The 22,762-nt window shown below is 38.5% G+C and overlaps 1 protein-coding gene and 1 non-coding gene across 2 annotated transcripts in view; both read left to right on the forward strand.

Moving 5' to 3' along the window:
* The window catches only part of SMIM31 (small integral membrane protein 31), a 45,983-nt gene extending 25,170 nt beyond the window's left edge, over positions 1-20,813 (forward strand). Inside the window, exon 3 of the mRNA XM_031010375.3 lies at positions 20,576-20,813. Coding sequence (XP_030866235.2) covers positions 20,576-20,679 — 104 coding nt within the window. The 3' untranslated portion in view covers positions 20,680-20,813. The remainder of the gene's footprint in view (positions 1-20,575) is intronic.
* LOC115934396 (U6 spliceosomal RNA) lies at positions 6,423-6,529 on the forward strand. Its single transcript, XR_004070205.1, has one exon. It is a non-coding gene; the product is annotated as a U6 spliceosomal RNA (small nuclear RNA).
* Positions 20,814-22,762: the final 1,949 nt, after the last annotated feature.

The raw sequence follows: 22,762 nt of genomic DNA on the forward strand, positions 1-22,762 counted from the left end.
GAGACTGAGGTCTTCCTATTTATCTCAACTGAAAGCCACAAATTTGCATGGAATGAGACTGTTCATTATTTACTAGGGCAAATTTCAGGCTTGTTTTAAATGAAATCAAAATATCCTCTCTGCATCAATGTTCCTGACACACATATTTAGGGATATAGAGGAATCAATAAAGTTATGCTTTAAAAGAAGGATTATTAATCTATTTAATATGGATTGTTAAAGGTGGAGACACCAAATTTTGAGAGCAGGCAACAAACTGGTTTTTTGGCATGTCTTAGAAGTAATTGCAGCAACCAGCCAGTAGACGGCAATGTTTGACAAACACCCGAATCCAAGAAAAATAATTTTGCTCTGTCGTGTTCCGGTGCTGCCTGTGTAAAACTAATTTCACACCAGCCACCATGCTAAACACTGGGAATGCCAAAGCTTTGTCTTTTTCCCCAGTGAACTGTGAGCAATGCATGCAACTCTTCCAGATAATCCCTTAATCATATTTAAAAATAGGAATAGTGGCCGGGCGCGGCGGCTCACACCTATAATCCCAGCACTTTGGGAGGCCGAGACGGGTGGATCACAAGGTCAGGAGATCAAGACCAGCCTGGCCAACATGGTGAAACCCTGTCTCTACTAAAAATACAAAAAATTAGCCAGGCGTGGTGGCGCATGCCTGTAGTCCCAGCTACTCGGGAGGCTGAGGCAGGAGAACTGCTTGAACCCGGGAGGTGGAGGTTGGAGTGAGCCGAGATTGCGCAACTGCACTCCGGCCTGGGTGACAGAGCGAGACTCCATCTCAAAAAACAAACAAACAAACAAAAAACGAATAGCTTCTTCTCTTTTTCTCAAAATCCATGTAGTAGGCAGGGGCCTAGGCCAGGTGTGTCCTGAAGGCCTTTGTAGATCAATGAATCCTAATACTGGTAAACTGGATTATCTTAAAATAGAAGCTGTAAAAGGATCAGTAGCTCTACAATAAGGAAGAACAGAATGAATGCCTACAAAGGCATTAATAACTGTGTATTATCAAACACTCTGTTTTTATAATACTATTTTTGAAATCTCAGAAAATGTGCATTAAATTCTAAAATTCTAAAAATTAGCCAAAACCAGACAAACCTAAAACCATAATGGGATACTACTACACATCTATTAGAATGACTAAAATTTAAATACATATACTACTTTTTTTAATTTTTATTTTTCTTAAAGACAGTGACTTGCTGTGTCACCCAGGCTAGGTAAAGTGGCACAATCATAGCTCACTGAAGCCTCAAACTCCTGGGCTAAAGCAGTCCTCTTATTTCTGCCTACTAGTAGCTAGGACTAGAGGCACATGCAACCACACCTGGCTATTTTTTAATTTTGGTACAGACAGGGGTCTTGCTATGTTGCCCAGGCAGGTCGCAAACTCCTGGCCTCAAGCAATCGTCCCACCTCCACCTCTCAAAGTGCTGGGATTACAGGTGTGAGCCGCCATTCCTGGCCCTACATATACTACATTTACACACACACAATACCAAGTACTGCTGAAGATGTCTCAGCCTCCCGAATAGCTGGGACTGCAGGCGCCCGCCACCATGCCCGGTTAATTTTTTGTATTTTTTTAGTAGAAACGGGGTTTCACCGTGTTGGCCAGGCTTGTCTTGATCTCCTGACCTCGTGATCCCCCCACCTCAGCCTCCCAAAGTGCTGGGATTACAGGCGTGAGCCACTGTGCCCTGCCCCAACACTACTTTATCTCTTAAGTGATATAAATATCATAGGAGAGATTCCTAAACTTAAAAAGAATACTACTTAATTCAGCATTGAATAACAAAGTTCTGAATTTTCACATCAAATATCAAATAAATTAATATAGAAATGATGATAAAATATGTAAACAGTACTGCAAGGTTTAACTAAAGTTCTCTATGAATAACTGTGGATATCTGTACATACAGGATAGTTTTTAAAGACTTTATAATAGTTTACTTATAGTAACTATTTCAATAAAATGAATTTATTGGATCTCTTAAATTAATTTCTAAATAAAAATGGAATTTTTGGGCCGGGCACAGTGGCTCACGGCAGTAATCTCAGCACGTTGGGAGGCCGAGGTGGGCAGATCACCTGAGGTCAGGAGCTCGAGACCAGCCTGGCCAACACAGTGAAACCCTGTCTCTACTAAAAATACAAAAATTAGCCAGGCATGGTGGCACACCCCTGTAGTCCCAGCTACTCGGGAGGCTGAGGCAGGAGAATTGCTTGAACCCGGGAGGCGGAGGTTGCGGTGAGCCGAGATCAGGCCACTGCCCTCCAACCTGGGCAACATAGCGAGACTCTGTCTCAAAAAAAAGGAATTTCCGGCTGGATCACACCTGTAATCCCAGCACTTTGGGAGGCTGAGGAGGGTGAATCACTTAAGGTCAGGAATTCGAGACCAGCCTGGCCAACATGGTGAAACCCCATCTCTACCAAAAACACAAAAATTTGCCAGGCATGGTGGCAGGCGCCTGTAAACCCAGCTTCTCAGGAGGCTGAGGTAGGAGAATCACTTGAACATAGGAAGCGAAGGTTGCAGTGAGCCCCTGTTGAGCCATTGCACTTCAGCCTGGGTGCCAGAGCAAGACTCCATCTCAAAAAAAAAAAAAAAAAAAAAACAAAAAACAAACAAACAAAAAAAAAGACAAGGAATTTCCATTCCATTTCTAAATGGAAATGAAATTTCTAAACATCTGCCAATATACAAAACAGTGTTTTCTTCATGTTTCTTGGAAAAACATGTGATCCATAAACTGGGTGTAATGGATCATACCTGTAATCCCAGCTACTTAGCAGGCTAAGGTGGGAAGATTACTTGAGACCAGGAGTTCGAGACCAGCCTAAGCAACACAGCGAGACTGCATCCCCCACCTCCATCTCTGAAAAAATAAATACATACACACATAAAAAGAAAAATATGTGATATATCTTGCTAAAATAAAATAATTAATTTTTTGCCTGTACTGACATTTTCACTTTATTTATATGAATTTTCCTGTAACTACTTATACAGAAAAACCTCAGAAAATGTGAAAAAAAAGCAGTTTTCTTTATGACATAAAACTTTAAAAATTAATTCTCAAAGTACTGCTTTAGTAACTTGGAAATGACAAGAATTCCAGGCATTATTTTCCCTCACCAGAGCATAATAAATTCCCCTGCTCACACATCATTGGCTGGAAGAATGGTGGCCCTAAAAATAAAAATTAAAAGTACAACTAACGATGAAGAAAGTTGGGGGCGAGGGCCCAGCTGGGAGTTAAGACCAGTACTGTGGGAGTGGTAACTTCACATCAAGACTTTCTCACCACTCCCCAGGGAGATGTAAAATATATGATTAAGGGGACAAAAGACGTTCCAAGCTTGACTCCCAAGACTGCTCGCCTTTGAGTTATTATAGACTAATGACTGCAGTTTGGCTAGCTCTCTAACTGAACCCTGAAACAAACAGGAGTTTTATTTGTGGTGGGTAAATGTAACTGCTAGACGCCATTGGTTCTTGATAGTATTATATGTCACGTTTTGGATAAAGTATTTTTCCTAATACAGAAAAAGTCATTTGATGAGTATAAGAAAACTTTTTTAAAAGACGGCAGAACAACCACAAACAGGTAGAATCAGATAGTATATAATGAATTTTGTATGAAAGGAAATTCAGCACTAAGCCAGTAAATTGAAGAATATGGCTTGTTGATTCCTGTTGAAGGGACTACAAAGATGCTGGGAGAAATAAGATTTACTAACAGTTTGCTTCCTACAGTGCTGAAATGGAAATAAGAAAGGCCTAGGTTTGGGAATCCTGAGTCCTACTTATGAGCCTGAGAATCACAAGAATCAATACAGAATCATCTCAAGGAGTTGTACCACAGCTCGGCTCATTGGACTAATTATATAAATAGGATGCTTTTGGAGTGCTGTGTTTGGAAAAGAAGAAATTAGTAGCCATACACAAAATCAAATGATCTTTGCTATCATCAGCCGCTCCCCAAGGTTTTGTTTGTTTATTTGTTTGGGTTTTTTTTTTTTTTTTTAATTCCGTGAGTTGTAAAAATAATCTTGTAAGGCTGGGCGCGGTGGCTCACGCCTGTAATCCCAGCACTTTGGGAGGCCGAGGCGGGCGGATTGCCTGAGCTCAGGAGTTCGAAACCAGCTTAGGCAACATGGCGAAACCTTGTCTCTACTAAAAATACAAAAAAATTAGCCGGGTGTGGTGGCACACACCTGTAATCCCAGCTACTCAGGAGGCTGAGGCAGGAGAATCACTTGAACCCAGGAGGCGGAGGTTGCGGTAAGCAGAGATCATGTCACTGCACTCCAGCCTGGCGACAGAGCAAGGCTATCTCAAAAAAATAAATAAATAAAAAATTAAAAAAAATCTCATAACATTTACTAAAAGAAGAATGATTTCTTTATGACAAGAGCAATTAAAAACACTCCAAAATGGGTTTCTTTAACTATTTTTTGCTTGTTTGTTTACACTTTGTTTTTCAAAATTTTATTAACTAACTCCAAAGTTCAAACTCCATCATCAAACATTAGTAAGATTCAATCTCCTGCTCTATATAATGGAGATAACACCACGTACCAAGGTTTTTGTGAGAATCAAATGGTATGGAAACTATAAAATAGTAACCATATTTAAGGAATTATTTATGTAGGTACCAAATATATTTTCTTTGTTATTGAAATGAATTTGAGACACAGATCCAATGTTCAGCTATGCAATGCATATGTTTACATAATCTTTAAACTTATTGTGTGTATGTGTATATATATATATATATCTTTAACCTTAATCTTATTCAGTGTTCAGCTATGCAATGCATATATTTACATAATCTTTAAGCTTCTTGTGCGTGTATGCACATATATATATATATACACATATATACATATATCTTTAACAAAAGGAAACCTATCTTTTGAGAATTTTTAAGAATCAGTTTCTTATAATGGAAGAAGTAGAATATCATTTGGAATAGGTTATTAAATGTCATGGCTACAAATAGCCCAGATCCTAGGAGCTCCCTAAATCCCATCCCAAACTTCAATTTGTAGCTAGTAAAAATCACATATTATGAGGGATAGTGGTTGTCCCTAAAGACCACATAAACTATGGTTTCCTATCAGAAATGACCAAGACTTCCAGCACTTTTAAGAAAGCATGTGAAATAAACCATTATCAAATTTAAATCTAAATATTATAACCCTAAGGAAAAATTAACTTCACAGATTTTAGAAAAATAATAAAACTTATTTTTGTGACACAATTTCCCAGGAACTTAATCTTGGTTGAAGGATGTTTGCTAAGGATGGATGTTTGTTATACTATTTGCTCAGTAAAACAATTCCCACCAGCCAGCAGTTACAGCCTTTGTGGCTCCAGTTTTATGTAACGAGTTATATTTAAACTACCCTAGCAGCTACTGAAAATGCCATTCAGGAGCTACCTGAAAGCTGTTCCCAGGGCCTAGTCTGTGTTCCAGCTGAAAGAGTACATCAAAGACATCTTTCCAGCAATGATGATAACTACATTTCCTTAGGGATAGTTAAAATTCTGCTATGGATAATCTGAATTACTGCCAGAAACCCTAGGATTTATGGATAACAAAAATAAAAAAAAGAGAGATTAATATTTGATCACTTTTGAAAACATATTTTAGCTTTTATGTATATTTTGTGCTGGAATTCTAGTGCTTTTTTCTACCATTATTGATTCAGAAACTAGTTATCCAGAAAATTTATTCACACTTCAGCTACTAAAATCCCTCTTTTTTGTGTGCCTAAATGCCTAAATGCTAGTGGCAAGGCTTTATAGGTATAGATCCAAGCCAATAAAGCCAGATTAAATTTTCCCTTATCCCAAAGGACGTTGTCACTGCCTTGTTTGAACATTTGGACACTTTACATTGGGTCAAAAGGCTTACAGCCTGCTTGATTTCATCCAGATGGACCATTTTAAACATAAATGGGTAGGTATAGGACGCAAAAACATTTAATTAAAAAATTGTTTGAGCTTAGATAAGCACACATAAACCAATAGGAATCATAGCTTCCTATTCTTGGAATTGCTAATAGAACCATGAGGCTACAGGTGGCACCAGTAATTCTTTGCACAAACTAAAGAACATTTCACAGAAATGTTTAAGGACAGCAACTTAAGGGAGAGAAGTGACATTAAGTCCTACCCTCAGGGATAGATAGTTGTATGTTAATAATTTTCAATCTCCTTTTTTATATCTCTGAGTTTTTATTAAATAATTCTTAAAACTAATTAACAATGGGATATTGACATTTGTGGTAAATTGGGATTAGTTACTACTTTCTGGACAGCATTTGGAGAGATACTAAATGGTGTGCCAAGATTTTTTTAAACTACTATAAGATGTTTAGAGAAAGAAATGGTGTTCGCTTTGGCAACACATGCACTAAAATTGGAACGACGCAGAGAAGATTAGCATTGTCCCTGTGCAAGGATGACATGCAAATTCATGAAGTGTTCAATTAAAAAAAGAAAAAAGAAAAAAAGAAATGTGTAGTTTCCAGAGGACAAACACAGTGTTGCTCTTATATTTTAATTTATTTCCTTCTTTTCTCTCTCCTTTTTTTCCTTCTTTTCTCTATTCTTTTTTTTCAAAGTTAAAAATAAGCATTTGGGCTTTTTTTTTTTTTTTAAAGCTAAAATTAGTGGATACAGTCAGAGTAGGGCCACTGTTCTCTGTCTTCTCTCTTCCATGACAGTTGAATCTCAAATGTCATGAACTAGAACTCACTTTACTTGGATAATGGAAATTCTAGATCTTTTAATCCCGGCCTCCAAATCCCTACCTCTTTGAAAAAAATGTGTTTTATATAAACATATACACACTCTCATGTGCCCAAGGATATAGGCCTATTTTTCATCCTGTTCTCTTCAAGCCTTTTTAGTGCTTTACGTCAGCCATTTAAGAGAAAGTCTTTGAACATAGTGTCACTTTCTGATTTAGACACGTATTTGTTCTTTTAACATCTTTGGCAATCTACTTATATATAGATGTACTAATACGTTGGGACACATATTATCGTCAATTTTTCAGAATTATAATACCATTTCCTGCCTAGGTTCTACACTCAGCTCTTCGGTTCAGTACTTTTCAAAGATTCTCCCCACCATCCTCAGTTTTACACAATATATATTAGGAAGACTGCAGAAACGTTTCTCAGATGTATTTTCAATAACTTGCTTTTATTGGAAAATAAATATCGTCAGCAATCCACTGGTCCCTGTTTGGAAGAATGTTTTTAATGCTATGTAATAATTACGTTTCAGAAAAGTAGAGAGCTGAGGATAATTGCTCCCTCTAACTCTTGAGACTCGCTAGTGCCAATTCTTCTGATCAATAACACTATTTACAGGGATATATGCACTTTGTTGTCCTGTGTGGTAAAACTGTGAGAGATATTAGAATTTTCATTTTATAAAAGGGGAAACAGAATCACCAAACTTAATGCCCTGGGGTAGTACTGATGGAAAAATATTTCAAATAAACTAACTACTCGTGGCCAATCCGAATCTATAAAATTTCTTTTCTTCTAATTTTTCTTTTTTTTTTTTTTTTTTTGAGACGGAGTTTCACTCTGGTTGCCCAGACTGGAGTGCAATGGCGCAATCTCGGCTCACAGCAACCTCCGCCTCCCAGGTTCAAGCAATTCTCCTGCCTCAGCCTCCCGAGTAGCTGGGATTACAGGCATGCACCACCACGCCCGGCTAATTTTGTATTTTTAGTAGAGACAGGGTTTCTCCATGTTGAGGCTGGTATCGAACTCCTGACCTCAGGTGATCCGCCCGCCTCGGCCTCTCAAAGTGCTGGGATTACAGGCGTGAGCCACCACGCCCGGCCCTTTTCTTCTAATTTTTTAAGAGCACTTTTTGAGCTAGATTTAAAAACATGTGCTATATTTTATATCTCCTTTAGAAATTTTAAACACTTTCAAATGGCAATCTTTGGTATTCTATATGCTATTTCAGTATATAATTTATCAGTCCCGAAAGAAAAATGTGTTGATTTTATGTTTTAACTGGAAAATTGAGTTCTGAGACATTAATGGAACTTTAGATTTAAGAAGCAATAAAAACAAGATACTGATTTGTGTGCAAGGCTAATGCTTACTTGAAAATTGTTTGTGATCTGGAAAAAAAAATCTCAAAAGTGACTATTGTTGGATATTTTTCCTTACACACATAACAAGGTTTAAAGAATAATTATTGTATGGAGTTTTTCAGCTTCAAGGCTAGCCTCTGAATGTTTACGGATTCCACAGATCTGCAAATAATTAGCTGACAATGCTGTAATGCAGAAACAGGTCTGTCAGCAGCATTGGTGTCAAGCACTGAGGGAGAATCAAAGGCCAGCAGAGGTACAAATGAACTCACTCAGGCAAAGACCTCAGTCTCTCCTTTATCTACACTCCATAGGTAATGTCAAAAAAGTTTCTCAAATATCCAAATATGGACTGAATTAAGGAATAACTTAAGAATCTTGTACTTACATAAAAGTCATCTTGTCATTTAACCTGAACATTTTAAATGATTGCATTTTCATGACTACCAAAATATTTGTCCACTCTAAGAGAAAATTCACTGGGTAGAGGCAGAATATTCTCAATGCGTAATTTTTAGTAATTTAGCTTTTGGAATCTTGCTCCTACCTATATAGAAGATTTATAAGTGGAAAAGAGTAAAATTCAAATGAATTTTACCCCATAGTCATTACAGAGATGTAAGGGTTTAACTAAATTTTATTAATCCGACGCTTTGTCACAAATGTGTTTGCATTACCACAGTGCATTTCTGCAACTCAAGAGATAAGTAATGTTGGAAGATGGTACTTATTCTTGAGAATAAGTTCTGTTTCATTCTTTATCCTTCTCTGACAAAAACTGAAGTTAATGTTTCTCTCTCTGAGTCCCTGTTCTCTTAGATCTCTTAGTTATTTCCAGGATACGTCAAACAAGCCTAAAACTGTTATGTAGAATGTCTGTTTTTATGTAACAAAGGACTAGAAATCTAGTTATACGTAGAAGAGGACTTGAGACCCTAAAATACACATTTATTCATTTGGAGACTTCATTCAGCTTTCCTTTCTTCAGGTTATGCCTACTTCTGTCTCACGATACATTCAAGGGAACCAGATAAGCAATGAACACATGATTCCCTAGTTTTTAATAGGCCACACACAGCATCAGAATTCTTCTAGGCACATTTTACTTTCTAGGCACATTTTACTAAGCAAAATCCTAACTTTAAAAACTATACATGAAATGCTATGATGACTAAAACACCTAAACAGGAAATTGGAAAACTTATAAGCTAAATAATTACTTCACCTGCTGTCACTGATTTGAATGATACTGTATTTTTTAAAAAATCCTTTTAAATGAATTAGTATTCAAGTATTAAAACAAGCTCTGAAAACTAAATTATTTACATATGTTACAGATTGCAAAATCGCTAATAAGGTTATCTAATAAATTTCAACATGCAAGTAATTCACTTTAAGTGATATCACGTGACACTTATAAATTCCATTTTTTATTAGTCCAGTGAAGCAGTGGGAGTGGGAATAAATTCTTTTTTTTTTTTTTTTTTTTTTTTTTTTTTTTTTTTTTTTGAGACGGAGTCTGGCTCTGTCGCCCAGGCTGGAGTGCAGTGGCGCAATCTCAGCTCACTGCAAGCTCCGCCTCCCGGATTCATGCCATTCTCCTGCCTCAGCCTCCCGAGTAGCTGGGACTACAGGCGCCCGCCACCACGCCCGGCTAATTTTTTGTATTTTTAGTAGAGACGGGGTTTCACCATGTTAGCCAGGATGGTCTCGATCTCCTGACCTCGTGATCCGCCCGCCTCGGCCTCCCAAAGTGCTGGGATTACAGGCGTGAGCCACCGCGCCCGGCCGGGAATAAATTCTTATGAATATAAATAAATTAGCCTTAGTTTTGATTCTCATGTTTCCAGTAACAAAGGCTTCTGAAAAATAAAACACAGAAAACCTCAAAGTGACTAAATTTTGACAAAAAAAAATAAAGTTTTGTATTTTTACTTTACCAGACCTTTACAATATTTAAGGTTAATATTTTTCAGTCAAATAATAAATACTTTTCATTAGTAAAAAGTATACTTTTTGGGTATATTCATCTGTTGATCTAGCTTCACCTCTAGATTTTATGGTGAAAAGAATGTGTAAGTATAGAACTTTAATGTAAGAAACAAATGCTCCAGAGGTTATCTTAAGAAATCAAAATAAAAGACCTTAACAATTTTTAGAAAAATATATATTCAAAGAAAAATACGTATGGTCAAGCAACAAATAGATTATAGACCTGTTTCTGCATTCCAGCATTGTCAGCTAATTATTTGCAGATCTGTGGAATCTGCAAACATTCAGAGGCTAGCACTGAAGCTGAAAAACTCCATATAATAATTAAATTATTCTTTAATCCTTGTTATGTGTATAAGGAAAAATATCCAAGAATAGTCACTTTCAAGATTTTTTTTCCAGATCACAGATATAACTTCTATCCTCTTTTGTTGTTAATTTATAGCTACTTCTAATGTTATCTTGGACTGTGTTTTTCTTATTCTCAATAAATGTATTACATTGAGTAGATTAATGTTTTCTTAATTATCACTAAAATATTTAAATCTGTTAGACATACAAATTTATTTGCCTGCTATGAAAGAAGACATGATGTATCACTGTTTTAAAAATTATAATACATTTGGTAGTTTTAGTCATTTTTTAGTTTTTGAGACAGGGTCTGGCTCTGTTGCCTAGGCTGGACTGCAGTGGTGCGATCTCAGCTTACTGCAACTTCTGCCTTTCAAGCTCAAGCCATCCTCCCACCTCAGCATCCTGAGTAGCTGGGACTACTGGCACACACCACCACACCCAGCTAATTTTTGTAATTTTTAGGTGGAGATGGGGTTTTCACTACCTTGCCCAGGCTGGTGTCAAACTCCTAGGCTCAAGCAATCCACTTGCCTTGGTCTTCCAAAAGTTTACTCATTTCTAACAAAGTAGTTATAATGTCTACAGTAATCATCTATAGCAATGGTTCTCAGACATTTTGTTGTCAATATTATTACTATTATTATTATTTAATTTTATTTCAATAGATTTAAGGTACAAGTGGTTTTTAGTTACTTGGTGTGGTGAAGTCTGGGCTTTAAGTGTACCCATTACCTTAATGGTGTACGTGGTACCCAACAGGTAATTTTTCATCCTTCACCCCCTCCCACACTCCCCACTTCTGAGTCTCCAATGTCTGTTTATACCACTTCGTATGCCTTTGCGTATCTACAGCTCAGCTCGCACTTATAGGTGAGAACATGTGGTATTTGGTTTTCTATTCAATATTATTGTCAGCTGCACAAGATTTTCTGGGCAAGCTGATGCTTTAGATCCTTGCTACACAAAGTTCCATTGAATTAGCTATTCATTAATCAGTGCTTCTCAAAACTTTAAGGTGCATTTGATTCCCTTGAAGATCTTGTTAAAATGCAACTTCTAATTTAGTAGATCTGAGATTCTGCATTGTTTCAGAATGCTCTCAAGTGATGTCATGGTGCTAGGCCACAGACTACACTTTAAGTAGCAACATTTTAGATTATCATTAACCTTTTTCAAAGCAGTTTCTTGAAAGCTGTCTAAAAGGGGGGAGATAATTGAAAATATATTTTTTAAAGATGTGTAGGAACTCATTGACAAAAGGAGTGTTCTGAAGTAATATAATATCTAGGCAATATTTTGGCAAATTTCTCCACCCTTTGGGAAACTTAGTTTGTCTTGATGTAAATTTTGCCAATAAATCATTAGCAATAATTTTTTTTCACAGTTTATTTAATTAAGGTTTTCTACATGAGATTTGAGGAAAGGAACAACATGAAGATGCAGTCTATAATTCCTAAAAGAGAAATTTGCCAAAATTTGTCTAAATTTTATAGCATTTCAAAGTACTGAATTTGTTTCAAAAGGTTTTGTCTTTTTAATTTTTCGCTTAACATTATTAATTGGTGAATTCAGCATCTGAACTGTGATTACTACTATGGAAGACCACTTCAGTACACATAAAAATCCAAATACTATTCAAAGTTTTCTACAGATTCAACAAAGTTGCTACCAAAATTCAATAACTTTTTTTGCAGAAATAAAAAAATTTATCATAAAATTCATATAGAATCTCAAGGGACCCTAGTCAAAACAATTTTGAAAAATAAGAGCAAAGTTGGAAGATTCATACTTCCTGATTTCAAAACATTACAAAGCCACAGTAATCAATACAGTGTAGCACTGGCATAAAAACAGAAAAAAACATACCAATGGATTAGAATAAAGAGCTCATTCAATTTCAAAAGGGCCTCCTCTTCAACAACAGGTGTTGAGAAAACTGAATACCATGGAATACTATGCAGCCATAAAAAAAGAACAAAATCATGTTCTTTGCAGCAATATGGCTGACACTGGAGGTCATTACATTAAGCAAATATACACAGGAACAGGAAATAAAATTCCATTATGTTGTCTCTTATAAGCTGAAGCTAAATATTGGGTACTCATGAATATAAACATGGACGACAATAGATACTGGAGACTAACGGAGTGAGGAGGGAGAAAAGAAAGGTTGAAAAGCTAATGATTGAGCACGAGGCTCACTATCTGGGTGACAGGATCATTTGTATTCCAAACCTCGGTATCCCACAATAACTCAGGTAACAAACCTGTGTTTGTACCCCCTGAATCTAAAATAAAAGTTGAAATTATAAAACAAAAAAACTAGATATCCACATACAAAAGAATGAAGTTGGACCTTCATCTTACACCAGGTATTAGTCTGCCATAATAAAATACCTTAGACTGGATGGCTTATACAATAAAAATTTATTTTTTACAGTTCTGGAGGCTGGGAAGTCCAAGATCAAGGTACTGGTCAAGTAGGTTTTATTCTGAGGCTGCTTCTCTTGGCTTGTAGGCAGCCACTATATCGCTGTTTGCTTACATGATTTCTTCTTTGTGTGAATGCAGGGAGAAAGAGCAAGATCTCTGGTGTCTCACCTTATAAGGATACTAATTCTATTAGACCTGAGGCCCATCCTTATGACCTCATTGAACCTCAATGACTTCCTTACAGGTTCCATCTCGAAACACACACACTAGGGGTTAGGGCTTCAGCATCTGAATTTGGGGCTAAGTGGGACAGAAACATTCGGTCTATAACACATCATATACATAAATTAACTCAAAATGGGTTAAAGATCTAAATGTAAGACTCAGAAATATAAAACATCTGGAATAAAACATAAGAAAAGCATCGTAGCATTTGACTTGGCAATGATTTCTTGGCTATGACACCAAAAGCATATGCAACCAAAAGTAAGAACAAACAAAAGTAAATATAAATACCTATAAATAAATGACATAAACTACATCAAACTTAAAGACTTGTGCATCGAAAGCCACAATCAACAGGTTGAAAAGGCAACCTGCCAGGCACAGTGGCTCACGTCTGTAATCCCAGCATTTTGGGAGGCCAAGGCAGGTGGATCATTTGAGCCCAGGAGTTCCAGACCAGCCTGGGCAACATAAGGAAACCCCATCTCTACAAAAAATTTTAAAAATTTAGTTGGTAGCAGTGGTGCACACCTGTAGTTCCAGCTATTTGGGAGGCTGAAGTGGGAGGATCACTTCAGCCCAGGAGGTTGAGGCTGCAGTGAGCCATGAATGATTGTGCCACTGCACTGCAGTCTGGGTGACAGAGTGAGACCCTGTCTCAAAAAAAAAAAAAAAGAAAAAGAGGAAGAAAAGTAGATGTATATGTGGGGAAATTTCCACAATCTTTACTGTAAAAAAGCAACATATAGAACAATATGTTTAGTATAATCACATTTTTGTTTAAAAACTAAAATAGGGCCAGACGCAGTGGCTCACACCTGTAATCTCAGCACTTTGGGAGGCCGAGGCGGGTGGATCACAAGGTCAAGAGATCAAGACCATCCTGGCCAACATGGTGAAACCCCGTCTCTACTAAAAATACAAAAATTAGCTGGGCGTGGTGGTGTGCGCCTGTAGTCCCAGCTACTCAGGAGGCTGAGGCAGGAGAGTGGCTTGAACCCAGGAAGTGGAGGTTGCAGTGAGCTGAGATCAGGCCACTGCACTCCAGCCTGGCAACAGAGCAAGACTCCGTCTCAAAAAATAATAATAATAATAATAATAATAATAATAATAATAATTTTAAAAAACTAAAATAAATGAATATATCTTGTAGAGATACACAGAGAGGAAGAGAAAGTATAAAAATATTTTTTAAAAAAACTATTTTTTTAAATCTGGAAATATATATATAATGAACTATTGCCTCTTAACATGAACTCTAATGAGTGGAATTAGAAAAGAATAACTTTCACTTCTTACTTTACATACTTTGCAATGAGAAAATAAAATTGTACTCTCAGTCAATACTAATAAATCTCTATTTTTACACTGCAAGTTCTAAATTTGGCTACATAATTGTACAAAATTTAATTTTAATGAAGGCAACATTGTATCATGACTTTGAATCAGAAAGTTCTGCATTCAAATCTCAAATTTGCTTCTGACTCCTTGGATAAATTAGCTTAATATCACTGAGACTCAGTTTTGTCCACCTATAACAAAGGGTTAATAAGAGCTACTTCGCAGGAGCCAGTCGCCATGGCTCACACCTGTAATCCCAGCACTTTGGGAGGCCAAGGCTGGTGGATCACCTGAGTTCAGGAGTTCGAGGCCAGCCTGGCCAACATGGCAAAACCCTGTGTCTATTAAAAATACAAAAATTAGCCAGGTGTGGTGGTGGTCGCCTGTAATCCCAGCTACTCTGGAGGCTGAGGCAGGAGAATCACTTGAACCTGGGAGGCGGAGAGGTTGCAGTGAGGCGAGATCATGCCACTGCACTCCAGCCTGGTGACAGAGAGATACTCCATCTCAAAAAAAAAAAAAAAAAAAAAGAAGAAGAATCCTAATTTGTTAGAGTAAGATAATTGAATATAAGCAAATATAAGATAATTGAATATAACCCTACTTCACAGAGTTGTTGGGAAGAGCAAATGTTTAATAAATAAATAAAGATTGTATTTTTTGGTCATTTTCATATTTCCAAGGCCTGCCACGTTGTAAGAAATCAAGTATTAATTATAATCAGTTAATAATGCATTTAATAACTGTTTACTAATTGCTTACAATATGCCGAGGCTGCATAGTATAAAGGTGACTAAAGCACAACCTCTGCCCTCCAAGAAAGCACAGTCTAGTGAGGTGCAATATCTCAGTTCCCTCCATTCGGCTTCTGATCACAGGTCACCAGACACTACAGAGAAACCCCCACCTTCACTCCTTGCTGACATCCTCCAAAGACTCTGAGAGGGTGGCAACTCTGTTATCATAAATTTACAGAAGTATCCAGCTTATGGGCTAATTCTCAGTGGGCTTAGAACTACTTAATGCTTGAATTTGCTTACCCAAAATATAAGCGAACTTGAATCATTTCCTCTGAAAAATCTTCAACTAGCCCATCAGGAGATGCACTATTTCTATTGGCCAGGTGGTGTTCAAGCCACCATGTGTAAAATAAATTCTGCAGCATCACTTCTCATTCTGTTCTTTTTCTTCAGTTTGCAAACTTAATTTATTCACAACTGCGGAAAATGTTACTGCGGTGATGATTTTAAATCTGAATTCCTTCAATAATGAGAAATGAGTAGATATACACCTCTTGGTTCCCCCTCTACCTCCCCTATCAGTCCTTGTGTGCCTCCTTTGTAGGTTCCCCCTAATGCTGGAGCGCCTGGGACTCAGTCATTCCACCTCCTCTCTAACTGTACACATTCCCTTGGGGATCGCTTTTACCTTGTTACTTTGGCTTTAAACAACATCTGTAAACTGATGAGTCACAAATTTGTATCTCTAGCCTAGACCTCTTTTCTGCTCAGCATGCCTACTTCAAAGTCAAATCCAAACTTAATTCCTGATCTTGCTTCCAAAACCTCATCCACCCACCACCTTCCCTTCGAAGTTGTTGGCAACTCCATCTTTCCAGTGGCTCAAGACAAACCTCTTTCTCTCATAACCCATATCCAAACTGTCAGCAAATCTTGTTGGCTGTAGCTTCAAAATACACCCAGAATTTGATTACATTCCTTAAACTTCCACTGCCACCACCCTGATCCAAGCCACCATCATGTCTCACCCCAGAGTATGGCAATAATTGATCATATCATTCATTGGCTCAAAATCTTGTAATGACGCTATTTCATTCAGACCAATAGCCAAAATTCCTACAATGACTAACAGAGCCAAACGTCTTTCACCCAGCCTCTTGATCTTCTTTTCCGTATCTGTCTCTAAGACCCTTGACTACACCGTTCTTCCAGCTGTTTCTGAAATACACAGAGGGGTTCCTGCTTTAGGTTGTTCTACTGGCTGCTGTCATTGCTTGGACGACTCTTTTAGTTAATAATATTCACATACATCACTGCTCATCTCCCTCAAGTACTTACTCAATGTCGCCTTCTTAATAAGCTTTACGCTCACCACATCATTTAAATTTCAATCTCCTCTTGACCTCAGTATTCCTGATCCTCCTTGCAAAGTTTCATTTTTTTATATCGTGCATGCTAACATGCCATACATTTTCTTCTTTATTATATTTTGTTATTTACTGTCTATCTCTGTCTGCAAGAAGGTAAACTTGGGGATATGGGAAGAAAGAGTATACCAGTCAAGGTTTACAGAAACACAGACCAATAGAATATAGATATAAACACAGATACAAAAGGACATGTATATATATATATGTATATGTATGTATGTATTTAGAGAGTAAAGTGCAGATTTCTTTTCTTTTTTTTTTTTTTTTTTTTTTGAGACAGAGTCTCACTCTGTCAGCCAGGCTGGAGTGCAGTGGCGTGATCTTGGCTCACTGAAACATCAGTCTCCCAGGTTCAAGCGATTCTCCTGCCTCAGCCTCTGGAGTGGCTGGAACTACAGGTGCATGACACCATGCCCGGCCAATTTTTGTATTTTTAGTAGAGATGAGGTCTCACCATTTTGGCCAGGCTAGTCTTGAACTCCTGACCTCAGGTGATCAGCCCGCCTAGGCCCCCAAAGTGCTGGGATTACAGGTGTGAGCCACCGTGCCTGGCCTCAAGTGCAAATTTCTTACATGCATATACTGCACAGTGGTGAAATCTGGGCTTTTAGTGTACCCATTACCCAAACAGTCAACATTATACCCAATAGGTAATTTTCAACCCTCACTACTCTCCCACCCTCCCACCTTTTGTTGTCCCTAATGTCTATTACTCCACTCCGAATGTTCATTTGTACCTATTGATTATCTCTCACCTATAAGTGAGAACACACAGTATTTGTCTTTCTGTTTGTCAGTTAGTTCACCTAGGATAATGGCCTCCAGTTCCATCCATGTTGCTGCAAAAGACATGATTTCATTCTTTTTTATGGGCTAAGTAGTCCATGGTGTATACATACCACATTTTCTTTATCCAATTATCCATTGATGGACACTTAGGTTTAATTCCATATCTTTGCTATTGTGATCATTGTTGCGATAAACATATGAGTATAGGTATCTTTTTGATATAATGATTTTTATTTTATTTATTTATTTATTTATTTTTGAGACGGAGTCTCGCTCTGTCGCCCAGTCTGGAGTGCAATGGCTCGATCTCAGCTCACTGCAAGCTCCGCCTCCCGGGTTCACGCCATTCTCCTGCCTCAGCCTCCTGAGTAGCTAGGACTACAGGCGCCCACCACCATGCCCAGTTAATATTTTGTATTTTTTTTTTTTTAGTAGAGACGGGGTTTCACCATGTTAACCAGGATGGTCTTGATCTCCTGACCTCGTGATCCACCCACCTCGGCCTCCCAAAGTGCTGGGATTACAGGCATGAGCCACCACGCCTGGCCTGATATAATGATTTTTAAAGGAGACTTACTATGAGAAATTGACTTAGGGGATTATGGAGACTGAGAAATTCCATGATCTACTGTCTGCAAGCTGGAGATCCACAAAAGCTGATGGTATAATTCCATTCAAGTCCGAAGACCTGAGAACCAGGAGAGTCAGTGATGTAAACTGCAGTCTGAGGGCATGATATTGTTTGGATGTTGTCCCCTCTAAATCTCATGTTGAATTGTAATCCCCATTGTTGAAGGTGGGGCCTGGTGGGGGGGGGGGGGGGTGATTGGATCATGGGGGTGAATTTCTCATGAATGGTTTAGCACCATCCCCTTGGTGCTGTCCTTGTGATAGGGAGTAGGTTCTCATGAAGTCCGACTGTTTAAAGTGTGTGGCATCTTCTCCCTCACTCTCTTGTTCCTGCTTTCACCATGTGAAGTGTCTGCTCCCATTTCACCTTCTGCCATGAGTAAAAGCTCCCTGAGGCCTCCCTGGAAGCTGAGCAGATGCTGGTGCCATGCTTGGGCAGCCTGCAGAAGCATGAGCTACTTAAACCTCTTTTCTTTATAAATTACCCAGTCTCTGGGCATGGTGGCTCACATCTATAATCCCAGAACTTTAGGAGGCCAAGGAGGGTGGATCCCTTGAGCTCGGGAGTTCAAGACCAGCCTGGGCAACATAACAAATCCCCATCCCTCCAAAACTACAAAAATTAGCTGGGTATGGTGGCACATACCTGTAATCCCAGCTACTTAAGAGGCTGAGGTGAGAGGATCGCTTGAGCCCAGGAGTTCAAGGCTGCAGTGAGCCAAGATCACGCCACTGCACTCCAGCCTGGGCAACAGAGAAAGCCCCTGTCTCAAAAAAATAATAAATAAATAAATAAAATAAACATAAACATAAATTAGCCAGTCTGAGGGATTTTTTTTTAACAGCAATGGAAAGAACAGCCTAATACAGGGCAGAAGAATATCTGAGATGAGATCCCCAGCTCAAGTAGTGAGGCAGGAAAAACAGGAGGAATTCCTCCTTCCTTAACCTTTTGTTCTATTCAGGCCCTCAACAGGTTGAATGATACCCATTCACATGGGGAAGGCCATCTGCTTTACTGAGTCCACCAATTCAAATGCTAATCTCACCCAGAAACACCCTGACAGATACACCCAGAAACAATGTTTAATCTGGGCACCCATGGCCCACTCAAGTTGACACAAAAAATTAACCATCACAAAAGGCAGTGATCTTTGTTAGTTTTATTCACTGATGTATCCCAAGCATTTAAAACACAGTCTGAAGCATGGTGTGTGCTCAGTAAGAATTGCTGAATGAATGAGTGAATGAATGATTGAAGATAAGTGGTGCTAATTGACATCAGGACTAATAATATAAATGGACAGTATGTGCAATCAAAGTAGATAGAAGTAAAATTTCAAAGCCAAAAGGTGCTTTAAGGCTCACCCAACACAACCCCTTTAAAACATTTAGAAAACAGAACCAGAGAAATCAAATGTTTATGAGAGATCATTCTGCAAACTAGTGGCAAAAAGTAAAGAAAATCTGAGCCTTTTAGTTTAGTAGTTTTCCTCAGCTCTTCACTACTTCTCTTGCCTAGGGAATGCTTTAGCCTAGATTTCTTGAGGTTCCAGAGGACAGTCATAATTACATTTAAAGGGTGTTTAACTTATTTTTTTCTTTTTCTTTTTTTTTTTTTTTTGACAAAGTCTCTCTCTGTCGAGGCTGGAGTACAGTGGTGCTATCTAAGCCCTTTGCAATCTCCACCTCCCAGTTTCAAGCAATTATCCTGCCTCAGCCCCCTGAGTAGCTGGTATTACAGACGCGCCACCGTGCCTGACTAATTTTTTAATTTTTAGTAGAGATGGGATTTCGCCCTGTTGGCCGGGCTGGTTTTGAACTCCTGGGTTCAAGTAATTTGCCCACCTCAGCCTCCCAAAGTGCTGGAATTACAGGCATGATCCATCGCACCTGGCCTGTTTAACATATTTATTTCAGGAAATATTAACTAGTGCCTAAGAAATGGTATCTTGATATCTCACACACTAGGTCCAGGGATCCCAGAACAGACTGAGATGGGTTACCAGACCAAGTGACAATGCCCCTCAGGCTTATGGATCCTAGTCTGTGGACAGTGGGCTCCCAAAATCTATCACAAGTTGTCTTGAGCACCCAGCCCTCTACAGCTTTCTCTGTCTTTATATGTGACATGTTTCTCACATGCCATTAATTTTAACATCAATCTTAGTGCTCTTTCTGCTCATCATCTTAATGCCTCTTAGTTCAGAGGCAGTTCACACCTTACAAAAGATGTCATTAGCCTTTGCGATACTGAACCAAAACATTACCTAGGAAGAAACGAGTGTTCACTAGTCTCTTCTCAGTGGGCAAATGTCCTCTCATCCTTGCTCTGTCTCCTTTCGCTAGGTGTAATCCCTTTCCTAGCCAACAGGAAAAGTTACATTAGTGAGCACCCAAGTCTTCTTATAACCGAAGTTAATTTCTACTTTTTCCAAATGGTGTATTTACATTCTTTTTCCTAAATTCTTTTTTATTGCAGAGGAAGAACATGAAAAAAAGGGAAGGGAAAAGAAAAGGAAAAAGTCTGAAAAGAAGAAAAATTGCTCAGAGGAAGAGCATAGAATTGAAGCTGTTGAGCTATGATCTCATAGCCACTGATATTTCTCGCTAAGAAGACAGAGGAAGCAATCCATGGGAACTACTTATCCACAGTAAACAAGAGGAGGGGATAATGAAGAAAGTTAAAATCACTTACTGATTAAACGCAATGATAATAACCATTAATGAACTCAATACTCGGGAAAGGCTTCACAACATTTCTGGGACTCAGCATTATCCAAAATATCTATTAAGAGCCATACACCATTCTAGCTGCAATTGATTATACAAAAAAAAAAGGCCAAAGTGGTTACAATAATAAAATAGAACACAGAGAAAGAAGAAAACTACATGTGTTACAATTTGGTAAGATAAACACACAAACAAAAAATTTAATCACTTTTTTTGGTCCTGCGACACACATGATAATTTTTGTCTTAATTCTCCTAACAAATGATAATGAAAAGCTATAAGTAACTCTGTTATTGCTTCCGTATCTGAAATAGGTGAAAGAGGGAAAAAACACTATATATTTTTTCAGCTTTACAGAAGAAATTTTGAAAGGTTTACATTCAGTGGAAATATTAGCATTGCCTCAGTAGGCTTTAAAACACAAATGTCTACGTTTTCTGAAGCAATGTGGTTTACAGAGACATGAGTGTTTGTAAATCTCTCGTCCCAGTACTATGTAAATCCTTAATGTGTAAGCATCCAGGAAAAATTGTCATTCTGTGTCCTTTATTCATCCTAAAAGTTGAAAGTTTTCTGTTATTTATAATTTTTTTTTTAATTTGAGAGAGAGGCTGGGTGCAGTGGCTCACGCCTGTAATCCCAGCACTTTGAGAAGCCGAGGTGGGCAGATCACGAGGTCAGGAGATTGAGACCATCCTGGCTAACACGGTGAAACCCCGTCTCTACTAAAAATACAAAAAATTAGCCAAGCGTGGTGGCGGGCGCCTGTAGTCCCATCTTCTCGGGAAGCTGAGGCAGGAGAATGGTGTGAACCCGGGAGGTGGAGGTTGCAATGAGCTGAGATCATGCCACTGCACTCCAGCCTGGGCGACAGAGCAAGACTCTGTCTCAAAAGAAAAAAAAAAGAGAGAGAGAGAGGGTCTCGCTTTGTCACCGAGGCTGGAGTGCAGTGGTGTAATCATAGCTCACTGCAACCTTGAGTTCCTGGGCTCAGGTGATCCTCTTGCTTCAGCGTCCCAAGTACCTGTGATTACAAGCATGTGTCATCACAGCCAGCTAATTTTTGTAATTGTTTGTAGAACCAAGGCTTCTCTATGTTGCCTAGGCTGGTCTCCAAATCCTGGACTCAAGCGATCCTCTGCCTTAGCCTCCCAAAGCACTGGGATTACACGCATGAGCCACCATGCCTGGCCTGTTATTTATAACTCTTACAGACATTAAGCCATCACAATCAATGCTGGCAGGATTATCGTGGCAGGAAGGAATCCACGATACAACCAAAGATACCTACCTGCATCTCATAAGAATCATAGCTCAGGTCTCCATTGCCACAGAGTTTCAGTCATGTGAGAGACTCGCTTTATCTTTACTTACCCCTTACTGCTCACTTTCAAGAAAGATTCAATGAAGATGGCTTTCTGCCATACAGAGATAGGCATACTAGTGTAAACAGAATGCTTACAGAGTTAACCAAGTAGTCACCCAGGTCAGAGTACTAAACATTTAAAAGGGCTCACTAAGTTAGACAGGACAGAGAATGGGCTTTGGAGATGAGCAGATCTGGGTTTGAGTCTGCTCCAGCCTTTCCTTATTATATGACCTTGGGCAAATTACTTAATTTCTCTGAGCCTTGGTGTTCTCTCTGAAAAAATGAGCATTTTAAAAAATCTTTGCTGGGTTGACAAATGGATGAGAGATAGTATAAGTAAAATGTGTAACTCAGTGCCTAGGATCGTTGCTGAATAACGCTACCTATTATTATTGGAAAGCATTTTGGGACATTTGGACTTTGAAGTTTACTGATACGTTTTTTCAGAAAAGCAGAAAAATCAACAACATGGTTTCAAATACTTGGATGAGGCTCCATTCACTCCCTTAGCCCATCTTACGTATATTACTGCATTGACTGGAAATGGGAGGCACTTCACAATTAGGA

This window comes from Gorilla gorilla, chromosome 3, assembly GCF_029281585.2.
Source record: "Gorilla gorilla gorilla isolate KB3781 chromosome 3, NHGRI_mGorGor1-v2.1_pri, whole genome shotgun sequence".
Lineage (NCBI taxonomy): Eukaryota > Metazoa > Chordata > Mammalia > Primates > Hominidae > Gorilla > Gorilla gorilla.